General features: G+C 42.5%; 1 protein-coding gene across 2 annotated transcripts in view; it reads right to left on the reverse strand.

Annotated features, from left to right (window-relative positions):
* Window positions 1-22,928, reverse strand: part of LOC308080147 (partitioning defective 3 homolog B-like) — a 355,069-nt gene that overhangs the window by 162,199 nt on the left and 169,942 nt on the right. For both annotated transcript variants that reach the window (XM_080421925.1, XM_080421924.1), the window contains exons 17-18: window positions 19,895-20,004; window positions 10,740-10,784 (exon numbers count right to left, since the gene is read on the reverse strand). In XM_080421925.1, coding sequence (XP_080278051.1) covers window positions 10,740-10,784; window positions 19,895-20,004 — 155 coding nt within the window. The remainder of the gene's footprint in view (window positions 1-10,739; window positions 10,785-19,894; window positions 20,005-22,928) is intronic.

Here is a 22,928-nt window from a genome sequence, read left to right on the forward strand (position 1 = left end):
CCCTGGCACAACATCTTTTAAGATCGGGGTCCGCAACCAAACACATACATTTGGGGGTCCTTGACTTGAGAACCACTGCCCTCAGAATTACCACCTACGGACATTTAGAGGTCGGCCATGGGGCACCTAGTGGCAGGGGCGCCGATTTATGTCCAAGCTGCGCTGTGCTTTTTTTTTTTTCGGGTTTGTTACCTTTTGGGTTTTTTTTTGTTACTTTAATGTGGTTAATTCGGTTAATTTGGTACAAAAAATTTACTCCATGAAGTGTAGATGTCGGTTTTTTCTTTTTTTGTGATGAGTTTGTGATGGGTGCTCGCCATTTCTCCTGGGTGCTTTAGCCCCGAGGCACCCACACTATTGGCGCCCTTGCCTAGTGGTTGACGATGTCAAAGTAGTTATTTGAAGCAGATGCCACACCAGATTGGACACTGGTCTACTAATACTGAATGTGAATCTAGATGCACCGCCATCTTTATTGTAGTTCTGCCATTGATGCAAGTACCTCTGTCTACTGGGAGACAGTGACAGTGGACCTAGCTTTGTATGGAATGAATGAATAGGATTTATGGTCAAAATATCAAGAGGTGAAAGAAATCAAACGTCTTTCATATTTCAAAGCAATTGAGTCAAACGCCTGTGTGGACCATCTGTTCTGCCTGGCGCCCTGCACACACCACTGAGCCAATCAACACACAGTCTAGGGCTGTAACTGCCCATTATTGTATTAGTGATTATCATTGATTACTATTGATTACTGTTTCGATCGATCAAATTATCCAAATATATATATATATATATAAACATATATTTGATTCTGTTTTAATTCTGTTTTAAATTGATTGCCTGCTTAACCAATAAAGTCACAAATTGTACTCCTTCCTACAATGGTGTGTCACGCAAAGAAATGGGAAAATAGCCAATCTACAAGCTCACTATGTTAGCTCTTAGATCTGCTACATTTGAAAAAAAATAATAAAAACAATATTATTTTATTCAAATCAATTATTTCTTATAATCAGTTAAATCAATACATTTGATTAACTGTTGCAACCACAGGCACACTCCAATTACTCCACGCTGGCCAATAAAAAATCCATTCCAATTAAAAGTGCCGGGCCAATCATTTTCCATCGCCGGGCAGTTTAAGTGCACTCAGCGGTTATGAGTGGAGGCTGGTTTGGGAGGCAGCCGTCCACTTGTAATCATGTTTAGATGAAAGGGGGGGAACATATGGCCTGCATGCATTTAGAGCAGTGATGTCTCAACCTTTTTTCATGCTTCACCTCATGGACATACTGTATCTGCTGATCTGTGTATGTACTGTATGCAGTGGTGGAAGAAGAATATTTGACTCAAGTAAAAGCAGCCATACCACAATATAAACATACTATGTTACAAGCACAAGGCCGGGGTTCAAAATGTTACTTGAGTAAAAGTACAAAAGTATTGGCATCAAAATATACTTAAAGTACCAAAAGTAAAAGTACTAAACTGTTTGAAAATAGCTGATCTACAAGCTCACAACGTGTCGCGATGCGACACGTTGTGAGCTTGTAGATCGGTTATTTTCAAATAGCCTATGTATACAATAGGGCTAAAGTGGTTAATGTATGTTTTGTAATATAAAAATGTATATCTGCAAAGTGACTAGTAACTAAAGTTGTTAAATAATTGTAGGGGAGTAAAAGTACAATATTTGCCTCTGAGATGTAGTTGAGTAAAATCATTGGAAATTGAACATAGTCAAGTAAAGTACAAATACCTCAACATTTTACTTAAGTACAGTAATTAAGTAAATGTACTTAGTTACTTTCCACCTCTGACTATGTAGATATCTAGATTGGTGTATGTTCTCTCTGAAATGCTTATTTAAATTATTAGATTATTACTACAATTTGTTTTATATACAACAAAATGATGGAGCTCACAAACCAACAAAAAAGAATGACCCACTTATTTACACCTGTGATATGACAATAAAGACTCTATGGGACCCTAATTCACACTGTAAAATCTCTCTTTCCCTGTTAATTTAACTGCGAGAGTGTACAAAAGGTGCCATTTTGTGTGTGAGTGTGTGTGTGCGTGCGTGCGTGCGTGCGTGCATACGAACATATGGCCTGCATGTACTTAGACAGCCCAGCTAGATGAATGGCCTTAATAAGTGGAGGAGACTTAAAAAGACCCTTTCATAATTACCACTCACTCACCTCTGCTGGATTAAAGAGGTGGGCTATGTAACAGCACACTGGCTAAAAGCACTTGTGAAAAATGGATAGTAGCGTACAGTGGTGCACGACACACACACACACACACACACACACACACACACACACACACACACACACACACACACACACACACACACACACACACACACACACACACACACACACACACACACACACACACACACACACACACACACACACACACACCTCTTCATTAACACGAGCTTGTGTCTAAATAATAACCACATTGGAACAAAGGGTTATTTTTTTCCCATTTCCTGAAAAGTGAACATTTTGGACAAATAAGGTTTCCACGTGACAGCGATCATTATCGTCGCTGTCGGGCAGAAACCTTGTATCTCCATATATGTTTTTTTCCCGTAAATGAACACCCTTCTTCATCATTCAAGAGTGTCGCACAAATTGGCTATTTTCAGTATTTGCATTGTTTTTTTTTTTATTAATAAAATAAGGAAGGGTTTTGGACATGCGAGGTTACCCCGGTGACAGCGATCATATATACATGTATAAGCAGATGTCTGTGGCAGACATGCAGCGATCAATCAAGTCAAATCGCCACAACATGGTGACTCTCAAGTTAAATCAACAACGACATGCCGGATGCTGCCGAACCCAACGACGCGAGGAGAGGAGAGGAGAGGAGGGAGGGTGTGTGTGTGTGTTCATGTGTTATTGTATTACTATACGTGCGACTGCCGAATGTCCCCAAAAGTATAGTAGAATTTGAGAAAAAGGCATTGTGATGACAGTTTTCCTGGCCCGCAGAAGACACATTTTTTTATGGTTTAAAAGATATAGAAATACATATACTTAAAATAAAATAAAAAAGATTCTGGTTCATGTCAGTGTTCGGATTACACATTTAGAGTTTATGTTTAGGGGTTAGGGTTGGATTATATCTGATACGTTGCGCACACCAAAAATAGCGCTGTGAGTGTGTAGATCTGCTAATTTCGGCATTAGGGTTACACTAGAAACTCACCAGGTGCACAAGCACACATATGCTGATCTTCTTCCGCTCCATGTTAATGAATGGAGTCGTTCTCGCGTGCCACTCCGCTCGTGCACGTGAATGCTTGTTCGCAGGCATGCGTGAGTGTGAGAGAGAGAGAGTGTGTGTGTGTGTGTGTGTGTGTGTGTGTGTGTGTGTGTGTGTGTGTGTGTGTGTGTGTGTGTGTGTGTGTGAGAGTGCGTGAGTGCGTGCATGCGTGCATGCTTCAAGTGGTAGTTTCCAGGCGGAGGGCTGCAGACTGTTTTTAAAGTCTAATTGAGGTAGCGAGGTAAACATTAGCGGCGAACAGGCCACGGCTACTGAGCTAGCTGTTAGGTAGCCAGCAGAGCAGCGCTTAAACAGCCTCCAAATCATCTAAAGCCAAGCACACATGCACGGTAACAGACACAAGCAGACACAACCCATGTGCATGTACATGCAGGTGGGGCATAAAGCCTAATTTATGCAGGGGGGGATCTACAAGCTCACAGGGTCACATCTGTGAGACCTGGAGATTCCCACACCCCAGCTCATCACAAAAGAGTGGCTGGACTTTTGCAGTACGGGCCCCAAAGCTTTGGAACGCCCTTCCTGTTGACCTAAGAAGTGCACAATCAGTGTCATCTTTTAAATCTCTTCTGAAAACCCATCTCTATTCTAAGTAATTTTCTTAAAATGTACTTGTCATTGTGTGTTTCATTGATTATAACATAGTTAGTAGAACATAATTCATTATCATTATCTTTGTGAGCTTGTAGATCTGCTTTTTTTGCCATGCAACGGAGCATAAATTAGGTTTAACACACGCAGACACTACAATTTCAAGAGGCCCAAAAACACACACACACATACACACACACACACACACGAGAGATGCTGTTTGAGATGCAGTGCTGCAGTGTGCTGTAGCTGTCTGCACCTCAGCTAATGACACTGAGCTGTGTGTGTGCGTGTGTGTGCGTGTGCGCGTGCGCGTGTGCGTGTGTGTGTGTGTGTGTGTGTGTGCGTGTGTGCGTGCGTGCATGCTGGACGCGTTCCCAGGCCCCTGTGCACCATGAAAGCTGCCAGGGGAGATTTTATACACTGGAGGAGAGCCAAAGAACTGGAGAGAGGAGAGGAGAGGAGAGGAGAGGAGAGGAGAGGAGAGGAGAGGCCATCCACACAGACACAGATGCTGGGTCAAGACTGCAACATGTTCACTATAACCACATGACACTGAACTGGAGAGAACGAGTGACAGTAGAAGGATGTCTAATGGTATACAACAACCTTCAGGGCTCAACATTGCTACCGTTTTGGTCGCAAATGCACCCACAATTTAACCTAAATAGCGCTGCTGCTCCGACATTCCAGAGCTTTAATGTGCGATGTCACCGCGTGTCAGAAAGCACATTATTTAAAGTTTTTTAAGTTGAGAACAGATCCAAGCCGGCTACGGAGAAAAGGGGAAACGGTGAATGAGAAGGCTGAGCGGCTGTGTGTGTGTGTGTGTGTGAGTGTGAGTGTGAGTGTGAGTGTGTGTGTGTGTGTGTGTGTGTGTGTGTGTGTGTGTGTGTGTGTGTGTGTGTGTGTGTGTGTGTGTGTGTTGGAGCTAGGCAGAGATCCAGTCATAGGAACCAATGTCTGGTATATTTCGGCAAATTTGTTTATTTTGAAACAGTTGCACTTATTCAGAACCAATCCATGTGTAGCCTATTGAGACATGTAATGGAAATGGAGACACGCAAATATAGCTATACCAATATGGCCAATACACCCTACACATTACATTTAATTGCAATTATTTGATCATTTAGAAATTCACATTATATTATCCAAATATAGGCTTGACCTTCAGCTATTAGCTATTTGAAAAATGTGGCGCTATTTGTCCCAAAGGTTTTACACAAGTTTATGCAAGTGAATGCAAAACATTGGAATATTGCGGCCATTTGTTTCAAAATGTTATCCCAAGGGAACATTTCCTCTGTCAGTCCGTCCGTCTTTCTCCTCAAGGGTTGAGCAATTGATCTGAACTTGCAGACGGGCATTGAACATTCCCCGAATTGAAGCTGTTTATTAGCGTTTTTGTGTAAACCACAGAGATTCGGCATGTGCGCTACAGGCTCTGGGAGCAGTAGCCGCTGGGTGGGCTTAGCTTCGGGGCTAACAGTATAAACACAAACAAAACGGCACTCAGACAACGGCAACGCTACACAGGTATAAAGGAGTTTGATTTACCACCCGTGTCCAGAGACATAATTTTATGAGCGGAGGGCCGTTTTGGATATAATGTCCATATAGCGCTCGCACGCAGATTGACACACTTCGACGCCGGGTTGTAAAAGACTGGCTTCACACCAGTGGTGGAAAAAGTACTCAAATGTTTTACTTAAGCAAAAGTATAAATACTGCAATGTAGAAGTACTTTGTAACAAGTAAAAGTCCGGAATAAAAAATGTACTTGAGGAAAAGTATAAAAGTGTTGGTATCAAAATGTACTTAACTCTTACCCTGCCAGAGTTTTTTCAAAAAGTCTGTAGCCTCTGCCAGGGTTTTGACCGATTTTGGTACCTTTTCGCATAGCCACAGAATATTTTTCTCCAGTATGATTGATCCCAGATAATTTCTAATCACAGATGAGATTCAGGTGTGGTTTCACAAATGTCAACGAGGTCAATTTGACCTTGTTGTCATGTGTTGTTTGATGTTTGAAAATAGCTCAAAACCAGTAGTTTCAAACCAAAAAACATTGTGAATTGTTTGTCCGTTTCAATTTTAACATTGAAGTGGATGGAGCAGCAAATCTTTGGGAATTGTTATCTCCTTATTCGTTTGGAATATCGAAAAGGTGTCAATCTTAAATAATTAGAGAATCTTTTTAGAATTTTTTTTTTTTTTTTTTTTTAAGACGTTTTTAAACGTCTTTGGCAGGCAATAGCTGAAGGTCCAAAGACGTTTATAAACGTCTTTGGCAGTTATAGAGTTAAGGTACCACAAGAAAAATTACTAAAATGTTTGAAAATAGCAGATCTACAAGCTCAAAATGCGTTGCGATGTGACACGTTGTGAGCTTGTAGATGGGCTATTTTCAAATAGCCTAGATATAAAATAGGGCTGAAGTGGTTAATGTATGTTTTATAATGTAAAAATGTATATCTGCAAAGTAAAGTGACTAAAGTTTTCAAATAATTGTAGTGGAGTAAAAGTACAATATTTGCCTCTGAGATGTAATGGAGTCGAAGTAAAAGTATAGACAATTGGAAATACTCCAGTAAAGTAAAAGTACCTCAAAATTGTACTTAAGTACAATACTCGAGTAAATGTACTTAGTTACTTTACACCACTGCTTCCCTCACACACACACACACACACATACACACGTCAACACGATGACTTGAGCAGTGCTCCTCTCTAAAAACTTCAAAAGGTTAATTTTTCAGGAAATGACAAAAACAAAACAAAAAGTGGAGTTAGCAGGTTTTGTTCATCATTGATAAGAACAGCTGAATGGACCTCCAAGCTCACAATGAGGTTGGAGGTCAAAAGGGGGTGGAGCCTGCACCCACAAAACCAGCTAACTCCACCCCCCTTTGGTGGACTTAGCTGGTTTAGCAGAAAGTTTGAGGATCCAATGGATCAGAAGCGCTTTTTAATACTTTTCATTGGTTCAATATGTTTTTAATCAACACAGACGTAAAGGGTGTTCAATAGCACTGATTTGTGGAAAGAAAACTAAAGCGGAAACAATTGAGTTAGCTACGATAACCATTTCTGAGAGGAATGCAAACATGCATTTCTTATGTCTTTGTAAGCCATCTTTTTTATGTTTCTCTAAGTCACATTGTAACACGGCACTGTAAACGTATGTTTTCTCATGTCAATAAAGCCCTTTTGAATCGAATTTGATTGAATTGAATTGTGAGAGAGAGAGAGAGAGAGAGAGAGAGAGAGAGAGAGAGAGAGAGAGAGAGAGAGAGAGAGAGAGAGACTGATTCGAGTGAGATGGTAGCAGGAAGCGGGGGGGGAGGGTAGTACGTGTGGGGGGGCTGCAGGAGGTTTTATCCAGATTAAAGAACGGAGGCAGGCCTCTTAAGACCATCCGCCTAATGAAATATGTCAAAGCTCATAAAGAACCACTGGAGCCATTTGAGAGAGAGAGAGAGAGAGAGAGAGAGAGAGAGAGAGAGACAGAGAGACAGAGAGACAGAGAGACAGAGAGACAGAGAGACAGAGAGAGAGAGAGAGAGATACTGCAATGTGTGCAATACTATACTATACTTGTGAGGGCCAAATGTCCCCACAAGTACAGTAGAATTTGAGAATTAGACATTGTGTCGACCATTTTCCTGGTCCTCACAAGATAAATGGTTAGTTAGAGCTAGACTTACAATTAGTAGAAGATTCAGGTTGTGGTTCGTAGTATGCAGGTACAGGTTGGGTTTAGGGGTTAGGAATGGAAACCATTTATACTACGATTGTGTGCCGGTGACGCACACCGACAATAGCAGGTCCACAACCTCACAACGCGAGCATGGGGTTGTAGATCGGCTATTTTCTGTACTAGCGTTCGCAAACTGCAAAACAACGTAACATTGCATTCATACAATCGCCTTACAAAGTATATTAAGAATAAACATGGGTGTATGCTTGTGCCCGCATGTGTGCCCGTGGCAGCGTGTGTGTGTGTGTGTGCCCGCGTGTGTGTGGCAGCGTGGGTGTGTGTGTGTGTGTGTGTGTGTGTGTGTGTGTGTGTGTGTGTGTGTGTGTGTGTGTGTGTGTGTGTGTGTGTGTGTGTGTGTGTGTGTGTGTGTGTGTGTGACGTAGTGTATAGCCGGCCTGCAAAATAGCGCCGTGTAAGCTAAACACAGGAAGAGAAAAAAGAAAAAAAGAAATGGACACAGAAAGCCCTGTCAATACGCATTAGGCTGTACGTCAACAGTGGGAGGGAGGGAGACCGTTATTTATCCTGGTTCCATAAGGGTTATGAGTGCTGATCAGAAATGGGAGAAAAATTACAGGGGGGGTGGGGGGCGGGGGGCTGGCTCCAGGCTCGCCCACTTGTGGGAATGCTGAGTGTGAGGTTTTGAGGTCGGCGATAGCACTCAGGAAAATTTGTATTGCTACTGGCAACAGGTCCGCTTTAAGCTGTCGCGGTTGGATTTAAGAACCGTGCATGCGCTCGCGTGCGCACGCGTGTGTGTGTGGGGGGGGAATAGCAAAAGTAGCAGATCTGCAAACTCGAAACGCGTCGCTTTGCGACGCGTTTCGAGCTTGTGGATCTGCTACTTTTGATGCTCCTGTGTGACGCTAATGATTAAGTAGGACGTTAATTTACCCCAAAAACAAAAATAAAGCTAAAACGGTGAAACATGGAGATTAGAGGTGTCAGCCCAACAGCGACGATAAGCGAGAGAGCGTGTGTTCGACCGTACATGTGTTACATGCTTTCAAACGTGGTTGGATGAGGGGGGGAGTTAGGGGGAGAGAGGCATATAGGACAGTGGTTCTCAAAGTGGAACCAGGGGTCCTAGAGGGGTTTCCACAGGGTCCCCAGCTAAATGTATAAGTATAGCACCAAAGAAAACACGTTTACCATATATATATATATATATATATATATATATATAAACACACACATACTTATGGGGGTCCTTAGCACAAAATATCTTCAGAAGGTGGTCTGTGGCCAAATACAGAGAAATACAGTGTGTGGGGCAGCTAAATGAAGCAGTGGATCCATGGTGTAATGTAATGAGCTTGCTGTCAGGCAGGGTGAGGATTGAGCACACAGGGCCACTGCTGACTCCTATAGGGCCATAAAACATCCCTCCACTCGGCCCTGCTGGCCAGCGCGCACACGCACACACGCACACACACACACGCACACACACACACACACACACACACACACACACACACACACACACACACAGGATTTACATTGGGAAAAATTCCAATGTAATTATTATTATAATTTTTTTTAAAGTGCAAAAGCATTGGTAAAACAAGTTTACTTTAGTTCCAAAAGTAAAAGTACTCATTATATTATGCAGAATGTCCCATTTCACAAGTTTTCCAAATGTATAAAGAATGTTTTGAAAATAGCAGATCTACAAGCTCACAACACGTCGCAAAGCAACACGTCGTGAGCTTGTAGATCGGCTATTTTCTAAAAAAGTATATATAAGGCTGAAGTCTTGAGATAATCTTAATGGAGAAAAAGTAAAATATGTGTCTCCGAGATGTAGTGGAGTAGAAGTAAAATGATAGGAAAATAGACATACTGTACTCCAGTATGTCACGTACTCGTACTTATGTGCAGTACTTGAAGTACATGAACTTAGTTACTTTACACCACTGCCATAGAACAGTGGTTCTCAAACATGTTCATGTCAAGGACCCCCAAATTGATGTCTTAAAGGATTTTGTGATATTCCATATTGTTTACTTGTTGTCCATGTTGTTCCAAAAATAGTGGGAGGGATTTATTATTATTGTGGGATCGCTTTAGCGATTTTAGCGATCACACTAATGTTATCTTCACTATTTATTATTATTATTATTATTCCCCCCGTTTTTTGGGTAATTTCAATGGAGAAATGCCATTTAGTGACGTCAAAGTGCATAATGTCATTCTAGTGAATGGTAATGCCATTCTAGTGACGTCATAATACTGATGTCATTGTATTATGACCCTACTATAACACTACTAACACTATCAATACTCAATACCAGCAACATTCTTAGCGATCCCACACTGTTTCTTCAGGAACAGTACTTTCTAGTTAGTATTATTATGCAGTTATAGCTTAGTTTCTTTACCACAACAATAGCCTGGTTCCAGACCACAGACCCCGCCCACTCTCTGAGTGAGCTCCTCTTGGTCTGGTGTCATAATGTGAGCCTATGGCTTTTCACGGTCGAAGAAAAACCTGTCAAATCAGAGTCGGAGGTGGGGGTGGTCTAACGATAAGCCAATCAGCGAATATCTGCTAAAACAAGCTGTGCGATGACGTCAGATGTAGGCGGATCCGTGGATCTCTTGTGATTGGTTTAGGGAAATTTGAATCCCCTCCCCCTGGTAATCGCGGACATTGCAGCCAATTTTAGCCTGAAGCTTCACGCAGCTTCAGGCTGGTAATCAGGCTACCACAACAAAGCACCACAGATCATGAACGCAACATCCAGTCAACACTCAATTGCATGTTATGGGGCCTCTTTACAGCTGCAAAAGCACCTCTGCCCATAGGAGGCACCACAAATGCTAAAAGTTGAACCGCATGTCATAGAAACACCATTTATCGCCGCAACTTCCTCGGGTCCTCACAGCTGAACCCCACGACTAGGCCTCACCTGGCCTGGTGGAGTTAAGCGCTCTGCGGAGCGCCACTTTCTAGTTGGAGATGTGCGTGTGTGTGTGTGTGTGTGTGTGTGTGTGTGTGTGTGTGTGTGTGTGTGTGTGTGTGTGTGTGTGTGTGTGTGTGTGTGTGTGTGTGTGTAACATGAACACTCACCTGCTCCATGTCCTGCTAGTGATCGCATGTCACTCTCGTCCGCCACTAGAAAGACAAAAGAGAAACAAAACATGATTAACCCATTGAGACCGGGAACGGTTATCTGTGTAACCACTTTAACCATTATGTCATACTTTAGGCTATTCAACATGATATACTGTACAAGCTCATAGTACGGCACTGAGTGCCGCACTATGAGCTTGTAAAATAGGGGTGTTGTAATGGGAGTGGCAGTTAGAATGAACATACCCACACACCTTCATACTCACATACTTGAGCAACATTTCGGCCTACTAGGACAAAATATTTGATCAACTACTGGTGGCCATTTTGAAAAATGGCTGCCACACCCACCAGGGTGAGAATTTGTGGTGGCCCAATATCCAGATTTGTTCAAAATATATCAATCAACACCTCTACCAAATTTGATTTAGTAGCTTTAATTGCAAAATTGAACGATTTTCGTGCTATGCCGCCCCACTAGTTTGTGTTGAGTGTGACGTCAGACCAGGACAGCCTACTGTTTATAAGACACTGAAGACATGGCGATAAATCAAATCAATTCGATTCAAATCAAAGGTGAGATTGAGACAGACAGAGAAGAGTCGGAGAGATCATCAAAGACAGACACACAGAGAAGGGTGTGAGATGTTGTGCTGGTCAAGGCCCCTGGAAAGAGCACCACAGACACCACAGCCTGCACTGTTCCTTGCTCGTTCCGCTGGGCCAGTGGGGGACACGGTGTACTTTTTTGGAGGGTTCTTCTGTGATGGGGTGACCTACAAGGATCCAATTGAAGTGAATGTCTTCAACACAGTGTCTTTGCGCTGGAAGACTTTGCCCCCGGTGACAACTGAAGGAGGAGGACGTTCCCTTGAAATTCCCTGCATGCGCTACGGGCACACAGCTGTGTTGACAGACAATATCATCTACATCTGGGCGGGGAAAGTGAATTGTAAAATAGATGTTGACGGCAACTGGTTCAACAGCACTGGGAACACAGACAACGTTCTTTATGCATTTTCAGTCGACACACACAGATGGCTGAAGCCCAAAGTTTCTGGGACTGTTCCAGAGGCGAGGTTCGGCCACTCAGCCTGTGTCTTGGGGAAGGTCATGTATGTCCATGGAGGAGAGATTCAGCTGACTGGAAGAACTAATGACATCTACAAGTTGGACACCACCACAATGGTCTGGTCTTTAATTAAGACCAGAGGCACCCCGCCACCTGCTTCAGTATGTCACTCTGCCACCATCATCGGGACAAAGATGTTTGTATTTGGGGGCCATGGGGACCTGGGTGTCTACTACAAAAGCCTCAGAGTGTTTGACACAGAGACCCACTGCTGGCTGAGAACGCCCCCTGCACAGCTTCCAGGAAGGCATGCACATCATGCAGACTTTGCCTACAATGGAGAGCTGTACATATTTGATGGATACAACCATCGTGTGAAGCGGAGCTTGAATAGTCTGTGGAAATTAAATCCCAAGACCTTTTCCTGGAAGAGGGTTAAACCCAAGGGGAAATGCACAAATTGGAAGAGCGACATGGGCTGTTGCAAGGTGGGAGATCGTATCATCTTATATGGAACACAACATATCTTACAGATGTTATACTTAAGTCCTAGTCTGAGGACGTTATGCAAGCTAGCAGTTATTCAGTATGGTCTGGAGAAGTCAGACCTCCCACACGACATCAGGTGGGAACTGACAGCCATGACAACAGCAACAAATTAAATAGAATGGATAAAACTCTGTTCCACTGGATGTCAACTCCACGGGTCTGACCTGTACATCTAAGACTTAGGTCCAAGGCTGAAGACAGTCTGCTATTGGGACTCTCACTTGACATCAGGAAATGGCAGCCACGAAAATGGCAACAAAGAAAGAACAAAAGAGAAAAACTATGTATAAATACTAACTAAATCCAATATGGGCACACCACGGCCACGTCACTCTGACACAAACCCAGTATGCCCAAACATAGGCTTATATATGTAGATCCGGTTGTCCAGAGCAGTGGTGCTCAACCTGTGGATCGGAATCTCCAGGGGGTACCCACATGATTTTGGGGTGGTCCCCAGATGACAGTGAAGTGACAATTTAAGGATGTTTAAGACCTTTTTAACACATTGATTGCCAATATCGCATTGATGCGTTCTTTCAAATCCATCACTTGATGGCCAAGATCGCTTTGATGTGTTCTTTCCAAAAAATATATGTTTTTTGAAAATTCCACAAGGGGCGACCTAACACAGTTTTGGAGTGATCGATCGTCACTCAGAGAAGAAGTAGTCGGATGTGACGTCTTTCCAAAAAAACAGGAAGCCATCCGCCCCAGCGATGACATTTTCAGAAAAACAGCTGTAACTCAGTTTCTTTTTTTTTGCATTGAAAACCACCAGTTTTCAGCGGGCCGAAGCCCCAAAATGGCGGATCGCGGTTGGAACGCTGTCGTTCCTATGGATACACAGATCCCTCCGCTAACCCACAGGGACTATTTTGTTTGTGTATTTGGGACACAATGTCGCTTCCACAGCGTTTCAAATATCATCGGATTGAGGTAATTAGCAAGGGGATAGAAAACTATGCTTAATATCTTGGCAATTAATGTGTTAACACATTGGGTGCCAGCCTTTTATAATAACAGATTACGTTCGGTGCCGAAATCTGCTGTTTAAACTGTAGACTCCACGACGTGCATTCCATGTGAAAAAAAGCATGCCTCTATTTTGCCCGATGGTCCTGGCTAACGCCTGGAATGATAACATCTCTCACACAAGTAACAATGGCGGAGCGATCGTGCATACAAAATGAGTCGTTTTCCCCAGCGTAAAAGGTTTCGGAGTTATAGGGGTTTTAGAGAAGGAGATAGAACGGAAGCGGATGGGAGCCATGTTTTTTGACACAGTGATCCATCTGTCCTTTCCTTCTCAGAATCACCACGGGTGATTCCAGAGCTGCTCCAGCCCCTCCCGTGTGGAAAAAAAAACAAAAAGACTGAAAACATGGTTCAGACCGTGTTTGGCACCCGATGTGTTAAGACCTAAAACAAATAAGACCAAATACTGCATCAAAAGTAATCAAGAAACTATACTATAAAACATTGACCAAATTGTCAAATAATATAAGAGAGAGGCAAAACCTTTGAAAATAGTCCTTCTACAAGCTCACAACGCCTCGTGTTGTGAGCTTGTAGAACGCCTCGTGTTGTGAGCTTGTAGATCTGCTATTTTCACAATATTAATATGTGGAACGGAGTCAAACAAAATGGGGGGTCCCCAGTTCAAAGGATCATTTTGGGGGGTAACGGCCTGAAAAGGTTGAGAACCACTGGTCCAGAGCCACAGATCCGACCGCCTCGCCCATATATGGTTATGTGCATATGGGACCGACCAAATTCAAACTCTGAGCGTGAATCGGCAAGGACTCAAGGGAGTGCGGGGCCCGCCACCGAGTCGTACGGAAAAGCGGATGTCCAGAACTGCTGATTGGACAAATATGCCCATAGATGGGCATGCTGATATACAGGGTGGGTATGGGCATATACTAATGACATCAGGGATCTCCATAAATGGGCATACGAGGGACACGGACTGACAGACACAGAGATCTCCATATATGGACACAAAAGGGACACAGACGGGTTAACCGACTCTGACAAAGCCCCCGGCACTATATCGTCTCCAAAGTCCAAAGCTGTTACTTTTAAGAATTCAAATAAAAGAATATAAAAAAACAAGACCAGGAGACCTGGTTCTGCCAGACCCCTAGTGGTTGAAATCTGAATGGCTGGGTAGGAAAAGAGGGACAGACCGACCGACCGACCGACCGACAAAGCCTCCAGTAGGCCGACCCCCTGGGTCTGGCAAAAATAGCAGATCTGCAAGCTCAAAGTGTGGCGCAAAGCTGTAGTATGATCAAGTAGGGTATTCATGTTTTGTCCCCTTGCTGGTGGCCCCTTTATTCACCAAGTAGTCAATAACTGTACAGGACTTGGTCTTGGTGGCACTGGTACAGATCCCTGTTGACAGTTTGCCAGTGGTGGGAAAAAGTACTCAATAAGTACTGTTTTACTTACGTGAAAATATCAATACTGCAATGTAGAAACCCTATGTTACAAGTAAAAGTCCGCAATTTAAAATGTATTACCCCAGTAAAAGTACAAAAATATTGGCATTACAATGTACTTAAAGTACCAAAAGTAGGAAGTAATCATTATGCAGAATGTCCCATTTCAAATGAACAAAATGTATACAAATATTTTGCTAATAGCAGATTTACAAGCTCACAATGTGTCCTGATGCAACACATTCTGAGCTTATATATCTCATATTTTCAAAAGACCGAAATGTATATGACTGAAGTGGTTAATGTATGTTTTGTAATAACCAAAATCTACAAAGTAACCAGCAACTAAAGTTTTCAAATAATTGTAGTGGCATTTGTAAATACTCCAGTAAAGTGCAGTACTTAAGTAAATATACTTAGTTACTTTACACCACTGGTTGACAGTTTGCATTGTGATACATGGACTGACTTAGGACAGGGACATAAATAACTCTTTTTTTTGTTGTTATTTTTTTCAAATTATGTTTTGAATTATTATTATATTATAATATTGTAATTTTTTACTTATCCTAATGTAAGCACAACTACGAAAAGCTATATTTTTAACACACATTGTGTAATATCCTCTCTGTCGGGTGGAGACCTCTTATGTCAAAAACTAACCTTTCACGATTCAAATTCAAAAGTATCAAAAGTAGCAGATCTAGAAGCTCGAAACACTCCCACTTTACCTTTGTAGATCTGCCACTTTTGATGCTTATGTGTGCTGTAGTATGATCAAGTAGGGTGTTAAATTACGAGGAAGAAAAACAACAATTTAGAATACGGAGATAAGAGGTTTCTGCCTGACAGCAACGGAGTACATCTTTATTCTATACAGTTGACTACTACAGAGAGAGAGAGAGAGAGAGAGAGAGAGAGAGAGAGAGAGAGAGGAATAAAGTGCATGTGGGTTTGGTTTCAAAAAATGAAAGGACAGACAGAACAAAGGCAATAATAAAATAAACTAGAAAAAGTGCTCCTCGGAGCACAGGTCTCCGCCAGGTCAGGTACGTTATTGTGGCCTCCTGGTGGCGCTATAATAGGCCAATGTGAAAGGGGTGTCATTTCTTCTTAGGCTTTTCACGGCAATCAGACACTGCATTCATGATTTGAGGCTTTTGTTCCAAAAATGTGTTTTGCTAAGATTAGACCTGCTGGTGGCGCTATAACAGGCCAATGAGAAAAGGGTGCCATTTCTTCCTCGGCCTAGTGGGATTGTGCGTGTGAAATTTCACGGAAATCTCAAGCTGCGTTCATGATTTGAGGCATTTTGTTCAAAACGGACCAATCCTGCAAACTTTGGAAGCCAACCTTAGCCAATGAGGATGGAATATGGAAAATCGGATCCGTGTTGATCACATGACTATAGAGATAATGTGTACCAATTTGCATGACATTTGGATAAAATCTGTAGGAGTAAATGGGTTTTGCACAAATCGGCCTTCTGGTGGCGCTATAACAGGGCTATGTGAAAAATTTGGGGCAGAGGTTCTGAATTGGCATCCAGGGAGTGTGTGTGCACAGTTTCGGAGCGAGCGGGCCAACGGTGTCGGAGATTAGCTGTTCACAGACAGACACACACACACGGACACACACACGGACACACACACGGACGGACGGGGAGTAAAACATACTCTCTCACCATGCCTTCGGCCTGGCGGAGACAATGAGAAGAGAATAAAGAAAAGAGACTGGTAAGGGGAAAAAAGAAGAGGGAACAATAAATAGAAGGATGGAAGAGGGAGAGAAAAATAGGAGCAAGAAAATACCCAAGACCCACACATCTCTCTCTCCCTCTCTCTCTCTCTCTCTCATATCCAACCAAACAGGATTGTGTGTGGCCAGCAGCAGCTGCCCCCCTGCATTGCATCATGGGATACAATAATAGGTTTTCATTAGGACCGTGCCGCTCTTAAATAAGCCCTTTCACTTGTTTTATGAGGTCAATTCCCCCTCCCTCTCCCCGGCAGAGGGAAACACCTTGCAGGTGTGTGTGTGTGTGTGTGTGTGTGTGTGACTGCACTGTAAGACTAGGCTATGATAAAGGGAAGAAGGGGGTTTTAAACCTGACAACACACACACACACACACACACACACACACACACACACACACACACACACACACACACACACACACACACACACACACACACACACACACACACACACACACACACACACAGCCCATGTTAGTGTAATAAAGTGGCAATGAGCTGCACAATGAATTCACTGCGACATCTATTCCTCCTGTGTGTATGTGTGTGTGTGTGTGTGCGTGCGTGCGGGGATTCATGGAGTCGGCAAGCAATTTCCCTGTGAGTTTCAGGTGTGACCTGCTTTAACCAATTGAAGCCCGGCATCCATATTCTAGGTGGAGCATTAGCCCAAAACAGTCTAAAAAGCTCACGTCGCGACGCCAACGTGTCGAGAGCTTGTAGATCAGCTACTGTCGATGGAGATTTGGTGCAGACAAGGGGGTCTTCAACAGGGGGTCCGGGGACCCCTAGGGGGTCCTCAGAGATACTACACGAGGGCCGCCAAATCTTTGTGTGATAGCAACTGTGCTTCATCTCAATTTCACCTAAGGCAGTGGTTCTCAACCACTGTTCTTGAGGGAGTTCCAGGGGGTCCCCAGCTAAATGATAGATAGTTAGGAACCAAACGGACCCTTATGGGTCTGTAACTCCGAGAGTGTACAAATGGACCCTAACAGGTCCATTTGGTTCGGGGCTCAGGTGACCATATAAACCTATAGCTGTGATTGACATGAGAGGAGGGGGTTGCCAGGGGGGTCTCTAGGGAAGTGCTCGGTTTTGGTGGAACGGTCCTTTAAACACAGGTGGGGTCATCCTCTTCAGGAGCTTGTGTGTGCAAAATGCTGGCTTTACATGTGTGTGTGTGTCTGTCCGTAATGAGAGTCGTCCACTCTGGGCGGTAGAATGGTTTGTAGGAAGAGGGAGAAAAAAAAACTAAAACAAGATTGGAAATCAACGCGCGCGCGCGCGAGAGCGAGAGCGAGAGAGAGAGAGAGAGAGAGAGACTATGAGAAGACATCGTCTACCGATAAATAAGCAGAGCAATACACTGCACGAAACCAAGAAAAAGATTGAAAAATGGAGAGAGAGAGAGAAAGAGAGAGAATGAGAGACCAATGAAAGAAGGTTAATACCAGGAAATAAGCCTCAATGCTCCCCGACAATCATCCAGCCGCCGCCGCCACCACACACACACACACACACACACACACACAGAGGCAGACAGCCAGACAGTCTGTGCGACGGCCCCTTGGGTTTATGAGATCAGGAGGTCAAACCCCCCCTGGACGCCGGATAATAGGCGAGGGAGACTTATCACAACAAAGAATGTACTGATAAGACATGCGACACACTGTGTGTGTGTCTGTGTGTGTGTGTGTGTGTGTGTGTGTGTGTGTGTGTGTGTGTGTGTGTGTGTGTGTGTGTGTGTGTGTGTGTGTGTGTGTGTGTGTGGTGCCTGCAGTTTACGAGGGTAAAATGGTTTGTGATGGTGAGATGATGTTGATAATGATGGTTGGTGGTCAAAATGCAACCACACAAAGGATTCTTTCACTCATGGTGCCTTGGAGAGAATGTTACATCAGAGTACATAACCTTTGAAGCTATTGCCTTATGCGACTATACCTTCTTATGGGGCAGCTACCTCATGTATACTGTTGCTAAATGTAACTACCTTATGTCTAACCTCATGTATATACCTGCTGCTATGTAGACCTACCTTATGTCTATAACCTCATGTACATACCTGCTACTATGTAGAACTACCTTATGTATATAACCTTGTGTATATACATGCTACTATGTAGACCTACCTTATGTATATAACTCATGTATATGCCTGCTACTATGTAGACCTACCTTATGTCTAACCTCATGTACATATACCTGCTGCTATGTAGACCTACCTCATGCCTATAACCTCATGTATATACCTGCTGCTATGTAGACCTACCTTATGTCTAACCTCATGTACATATACCTGCTGCTATGTAGACCTACCTTATGCCTATAACCTCATATATATACCTGCTGCTATGTAGACCTACCTTATGTCTAACCTCATGTACTGTATATACCTGCTGCTATGTAGACCTACCTTATGTCTAACCTCATGTATATACCTGCTGCTATGTAGACCTACCTTATGTATATACCTGCTGCTATGTAGACCTTATGTCTAACCTCATGTATATACCTGCTGCTATGTAGACCTTATGTCTAACCTCATGTACATGCCTGTTGCTATGTGGACCTACCTTATGCCTAACCTCATGTACATACCTGTTGCTATGTAGACCTACCTTATGTCTAACCTTATGTATATACCTGCTGCTATGTAGACCTACCTTATGTCTAACCTCATGTACAGTACATGCCTGTTGCTATGTGGACCTACCTTATGTCTAACCTCATGTACATACCTGCTGCATATTATGCTATGTGTATCATTAGATTTTTATTTTCGGTTACATTCCTTTTTCAGTTTTTTGTTTCCCTCCTTGCTCTCCCTCTCTCTAAAACCCCCCTTTTTTTCTTTTCTCCTTTCTGTCCTGAAAACAACAAAATGACAGAGCGTGCACAAAAACACATTTCACCCTCTGATTTGCACCTGCAAACCTGTGATGTGACAATAATACCGATTCTGGTTCTGATAAACAAAGCGGTGAGTTACAGTCGATGTTGCATTGTGGTGAAGTATTCCCTATTCAATAGGACTGTTTACATCAATCAACACAACCACCCGAGTCACACGATTGTTCTCAAGGGTTGAGCGTGTGTGCGTGTGTGTGTCTGTGTCTGTGTCTCAGTGGTAGAAAGTAACTAAGTACATTTACGTACTGTAAGTAAATTTCGGACTTTTACTTGTAACAGAATACATTGCAGTATTGATACTTTTACTTAAGTAAAACATTTGAGTACTTTTTTCCACCACTGTGTGTGTGTGTGTGTGTGTGTGTGTGTGTGTGCGCGTGTGCATGTGCGTGTGCGTGTGCGTGTGTGCTCACCCAGGTCCATGCTCTTGGAGGCTCTGTTGCGAGGCGTGTTGTCCATGAGCCTGGTCCCATACGTGTCTGCCAGGCCTTCTTCTGACATGTAGGAGGCCATGTCCATCTCTCTGACAACAACATACAACATGGGTTCATTGTTACATCTCATGCACACGCACAGAACACCACTGACTGCGATTAACGATTGTGTTACTTCGTAAACAAAAAAGGTGCACAGGGCAGATGTGACAAATAACTTACATAGTTTAATAATGTTATACAATACAAAAAATAAAACATGAATAGTGGAGATAGACGATCTACAAGCTCAAAATGTGTCACACCATGACGCATTTTGAGCTTGTAGATCTGCTATTTACACAATTTTTTGTATTGAATTTGAAAATATATGAAGATGTTTCAACATGGAAATGATTATGATGATTATGTACAAAATTATTGTGATAATATCAAATAATTGCAATCAGGCAATTATGTAATAATGTTGACAGGCCTAGTACAGAAGAGTAAAATACTCTTGATTGACTACTGATTGATTGATTAACGTTTCAGGAACTTGTTAAGCGTTGGCCTGGTCTGGTCCTTCATATTTCTGATTATCTTGGGCAAAGAGCTATTTGTCCATTGCTCATTCCGTTGGACACCCACCCCCAACATTCAGAAATCACCAGTGTTGTAAAGTAACTAAGTACATTTACTCAAGTATTGTGCTTAAGTACAATTTTTGGGTACCTTTACTTAATTGAGTTACTAGTTACTTTGCAGATATAAAGTATTACATTATGAAACATACATTAACCATTTTAGCCCTATTTTAAACATAGGCTATTTGAAAATAGACGATCTACAAGCTCACAACGTGTCTTGATGCGACACATTGTGAGCTTGTAGATCTGCTATTTTCAAGCATTGTAGTACTTTTTGATACCAACACTTTTGAACTTTTGCTCAAGTAAATTTTGAATTCTGGACTTTTACTTGTAACAGAGTGCTTCTACATTGCAGTATTGATACTTTTACTTAAGTAAAACATTTGAGTACCTTTTCCCACCACTGGAAATCACCCAGTAACTAGGGTTTTGTTTTGTCATTTGTTGATGTGATAATCTCACCCAAGTTCCATAAATAAACACAAGGATACTTACCGTAAATTTCGGACTATAAGCCGCGACTTTTTTCCCATTTTTCGACCCTGCGGCTTATATAACGGTGCGGCTTATCTATGGATTTTTACAGCTAACGGCCACTAGGGGACCTCCTAAATCTATGGATTTTACACCCGCGGCTTATAGTCCAGTGCGGCTTATATATGTACAAATCATTCAATTTAGCTGCTGCGGCTTATATTCAGGTGCGGCTTATAGTGCGAAAATTACGGTATATCATCAATTTACATTTAATTTAATATTTAACAGTAGAAAGACTTCCAGAGCATTATTTTGTATCTGGCACAATATGGAACAACGTTTTCTCATTTCAAGTCATTTCCATATCATTATTATTTTTTAAAGCAACTGATAGTGGTGTCTAGATAAGTACTATTATGTAAAGTATCTAAAGTTGTCCTTATGTGTTGTCCTGCATTTAAGTCGTTTGGCAGGCACTGGGTTTGTTGTGCATTCACTCATTCTCCCTCAAGCCCCCCAAAAAAATCTGTATTCTCTCGAGGGGTTGAATGCAGCCAAATGTCCTCTTTATCTTCACCACTGTGCAGCATACCCAGTCATTCAGGGATTTGAGAGGGATTTAGCCTCCTTTAAATAGACTCCCAATTAATTTACATTTTTGAGCATAATGGCATTCGGAACTTCCAGCGAGCTTAACTTGGGGTATTAAAACAGTAATTATTTGAATGTGATATTGTGTAATGTTTTTTTAAAGAGGCAGTGTCCTTCCCGTCGATTCAGCATTTAAAACGTTCTAAACATATTCTCAGTGGTTCTCAAAGTGGGGTCGCTTGAGGGGGTTCCGAAGGGGTCTCAGGCTAAATTATTGATAGTTAGGAACCAAAATTTGGTTCCTAACTATCAATAATTTAGCTGGGGACCATTTAATGGTCCATTACAGTTCTGTAACTCTGAGAGTATACGAATGGAACCAAATGGACCAGTAAGGGTCCACGCGTCCTGCCGGTGGGGGCTCCTCACTGGCAGGTGAGCCAGTAGGATACAACAACAGCAGTGACAACAACAGAAATGTGCACGAGGAGGAATCGGTCGACATAACGAGTCTTAACGACTAAATTGGGGAGAAAGAGGGTACCAGGGGCCTGGTAATGACACGGGAAATAATCTGTGTCATTTTTAGGTTTCTTTGGCTATTCAAAAATAGCAGATCTACAAGCTCGTAGCGTGGCACCGAGTGCCGCGCTACGAGCTTGTAGATCTGATATTTTGAAAAAATCATGAAAATATGTGAAAATATTTGAATATATACATTTTTAAAGCGAACATATTTAACTGTTACAACTTCTGGGGGTCCCTGGAACGAAACATTTTGATATTATACATATTATAGCAGCATACGTTTGTAGAATCCCCAGAAGCAAAGATTTGAGTTACACATGCTAAAAAAATATATATATTCAAAGAGTGGCACAAATGTTCCACGTAAAAAAAAAAAAAAGCAAATCTACAAGCTCATAGTACAAGCTACAAACTACAAGCACTCAAACTACAGGCACTCGGTGCCGAACTATGAGCTTGTATATCTGCTATTTCTGAATAGCCAAAGGAATCTAAAAATGACACACAGATGCGTTCCCCGGTCTTAATGGGTTAAACATGGCATGGGAGGTTATGGAATTATTAGGCATTCTGTAGGAATATTGCTAATAACGGGGAGTGCGGTGAGCGGGCAGTCAGGGCAATTACAACACATTAGCGGAGAGCATTCATATGGCTTCTCTTCATTACGGCATCAGTGTGATTACTTGTGCATAATGCAAAGAGGGGCAGCTACTGCAATTAGCCGTCCGGCCGCCTAAATAATGCATGCTGGGTAATATTTAGTGCCAATGACGGCCCTTTTA

Source organism: Gymnoscopelus braueri (genome assembly GCF_963280865.1).
Source record: "Gymnoscopelus braueri genome assembly, chromosome: 24".
Taxonomy (NCBI): domain Eukaryota; kingdom Metazoa; phylum Chordata; class Actinopteri; order Myctophiformes; family Myctophidae; genus Gymnoscopelus; species Gymnoscopelus braueri.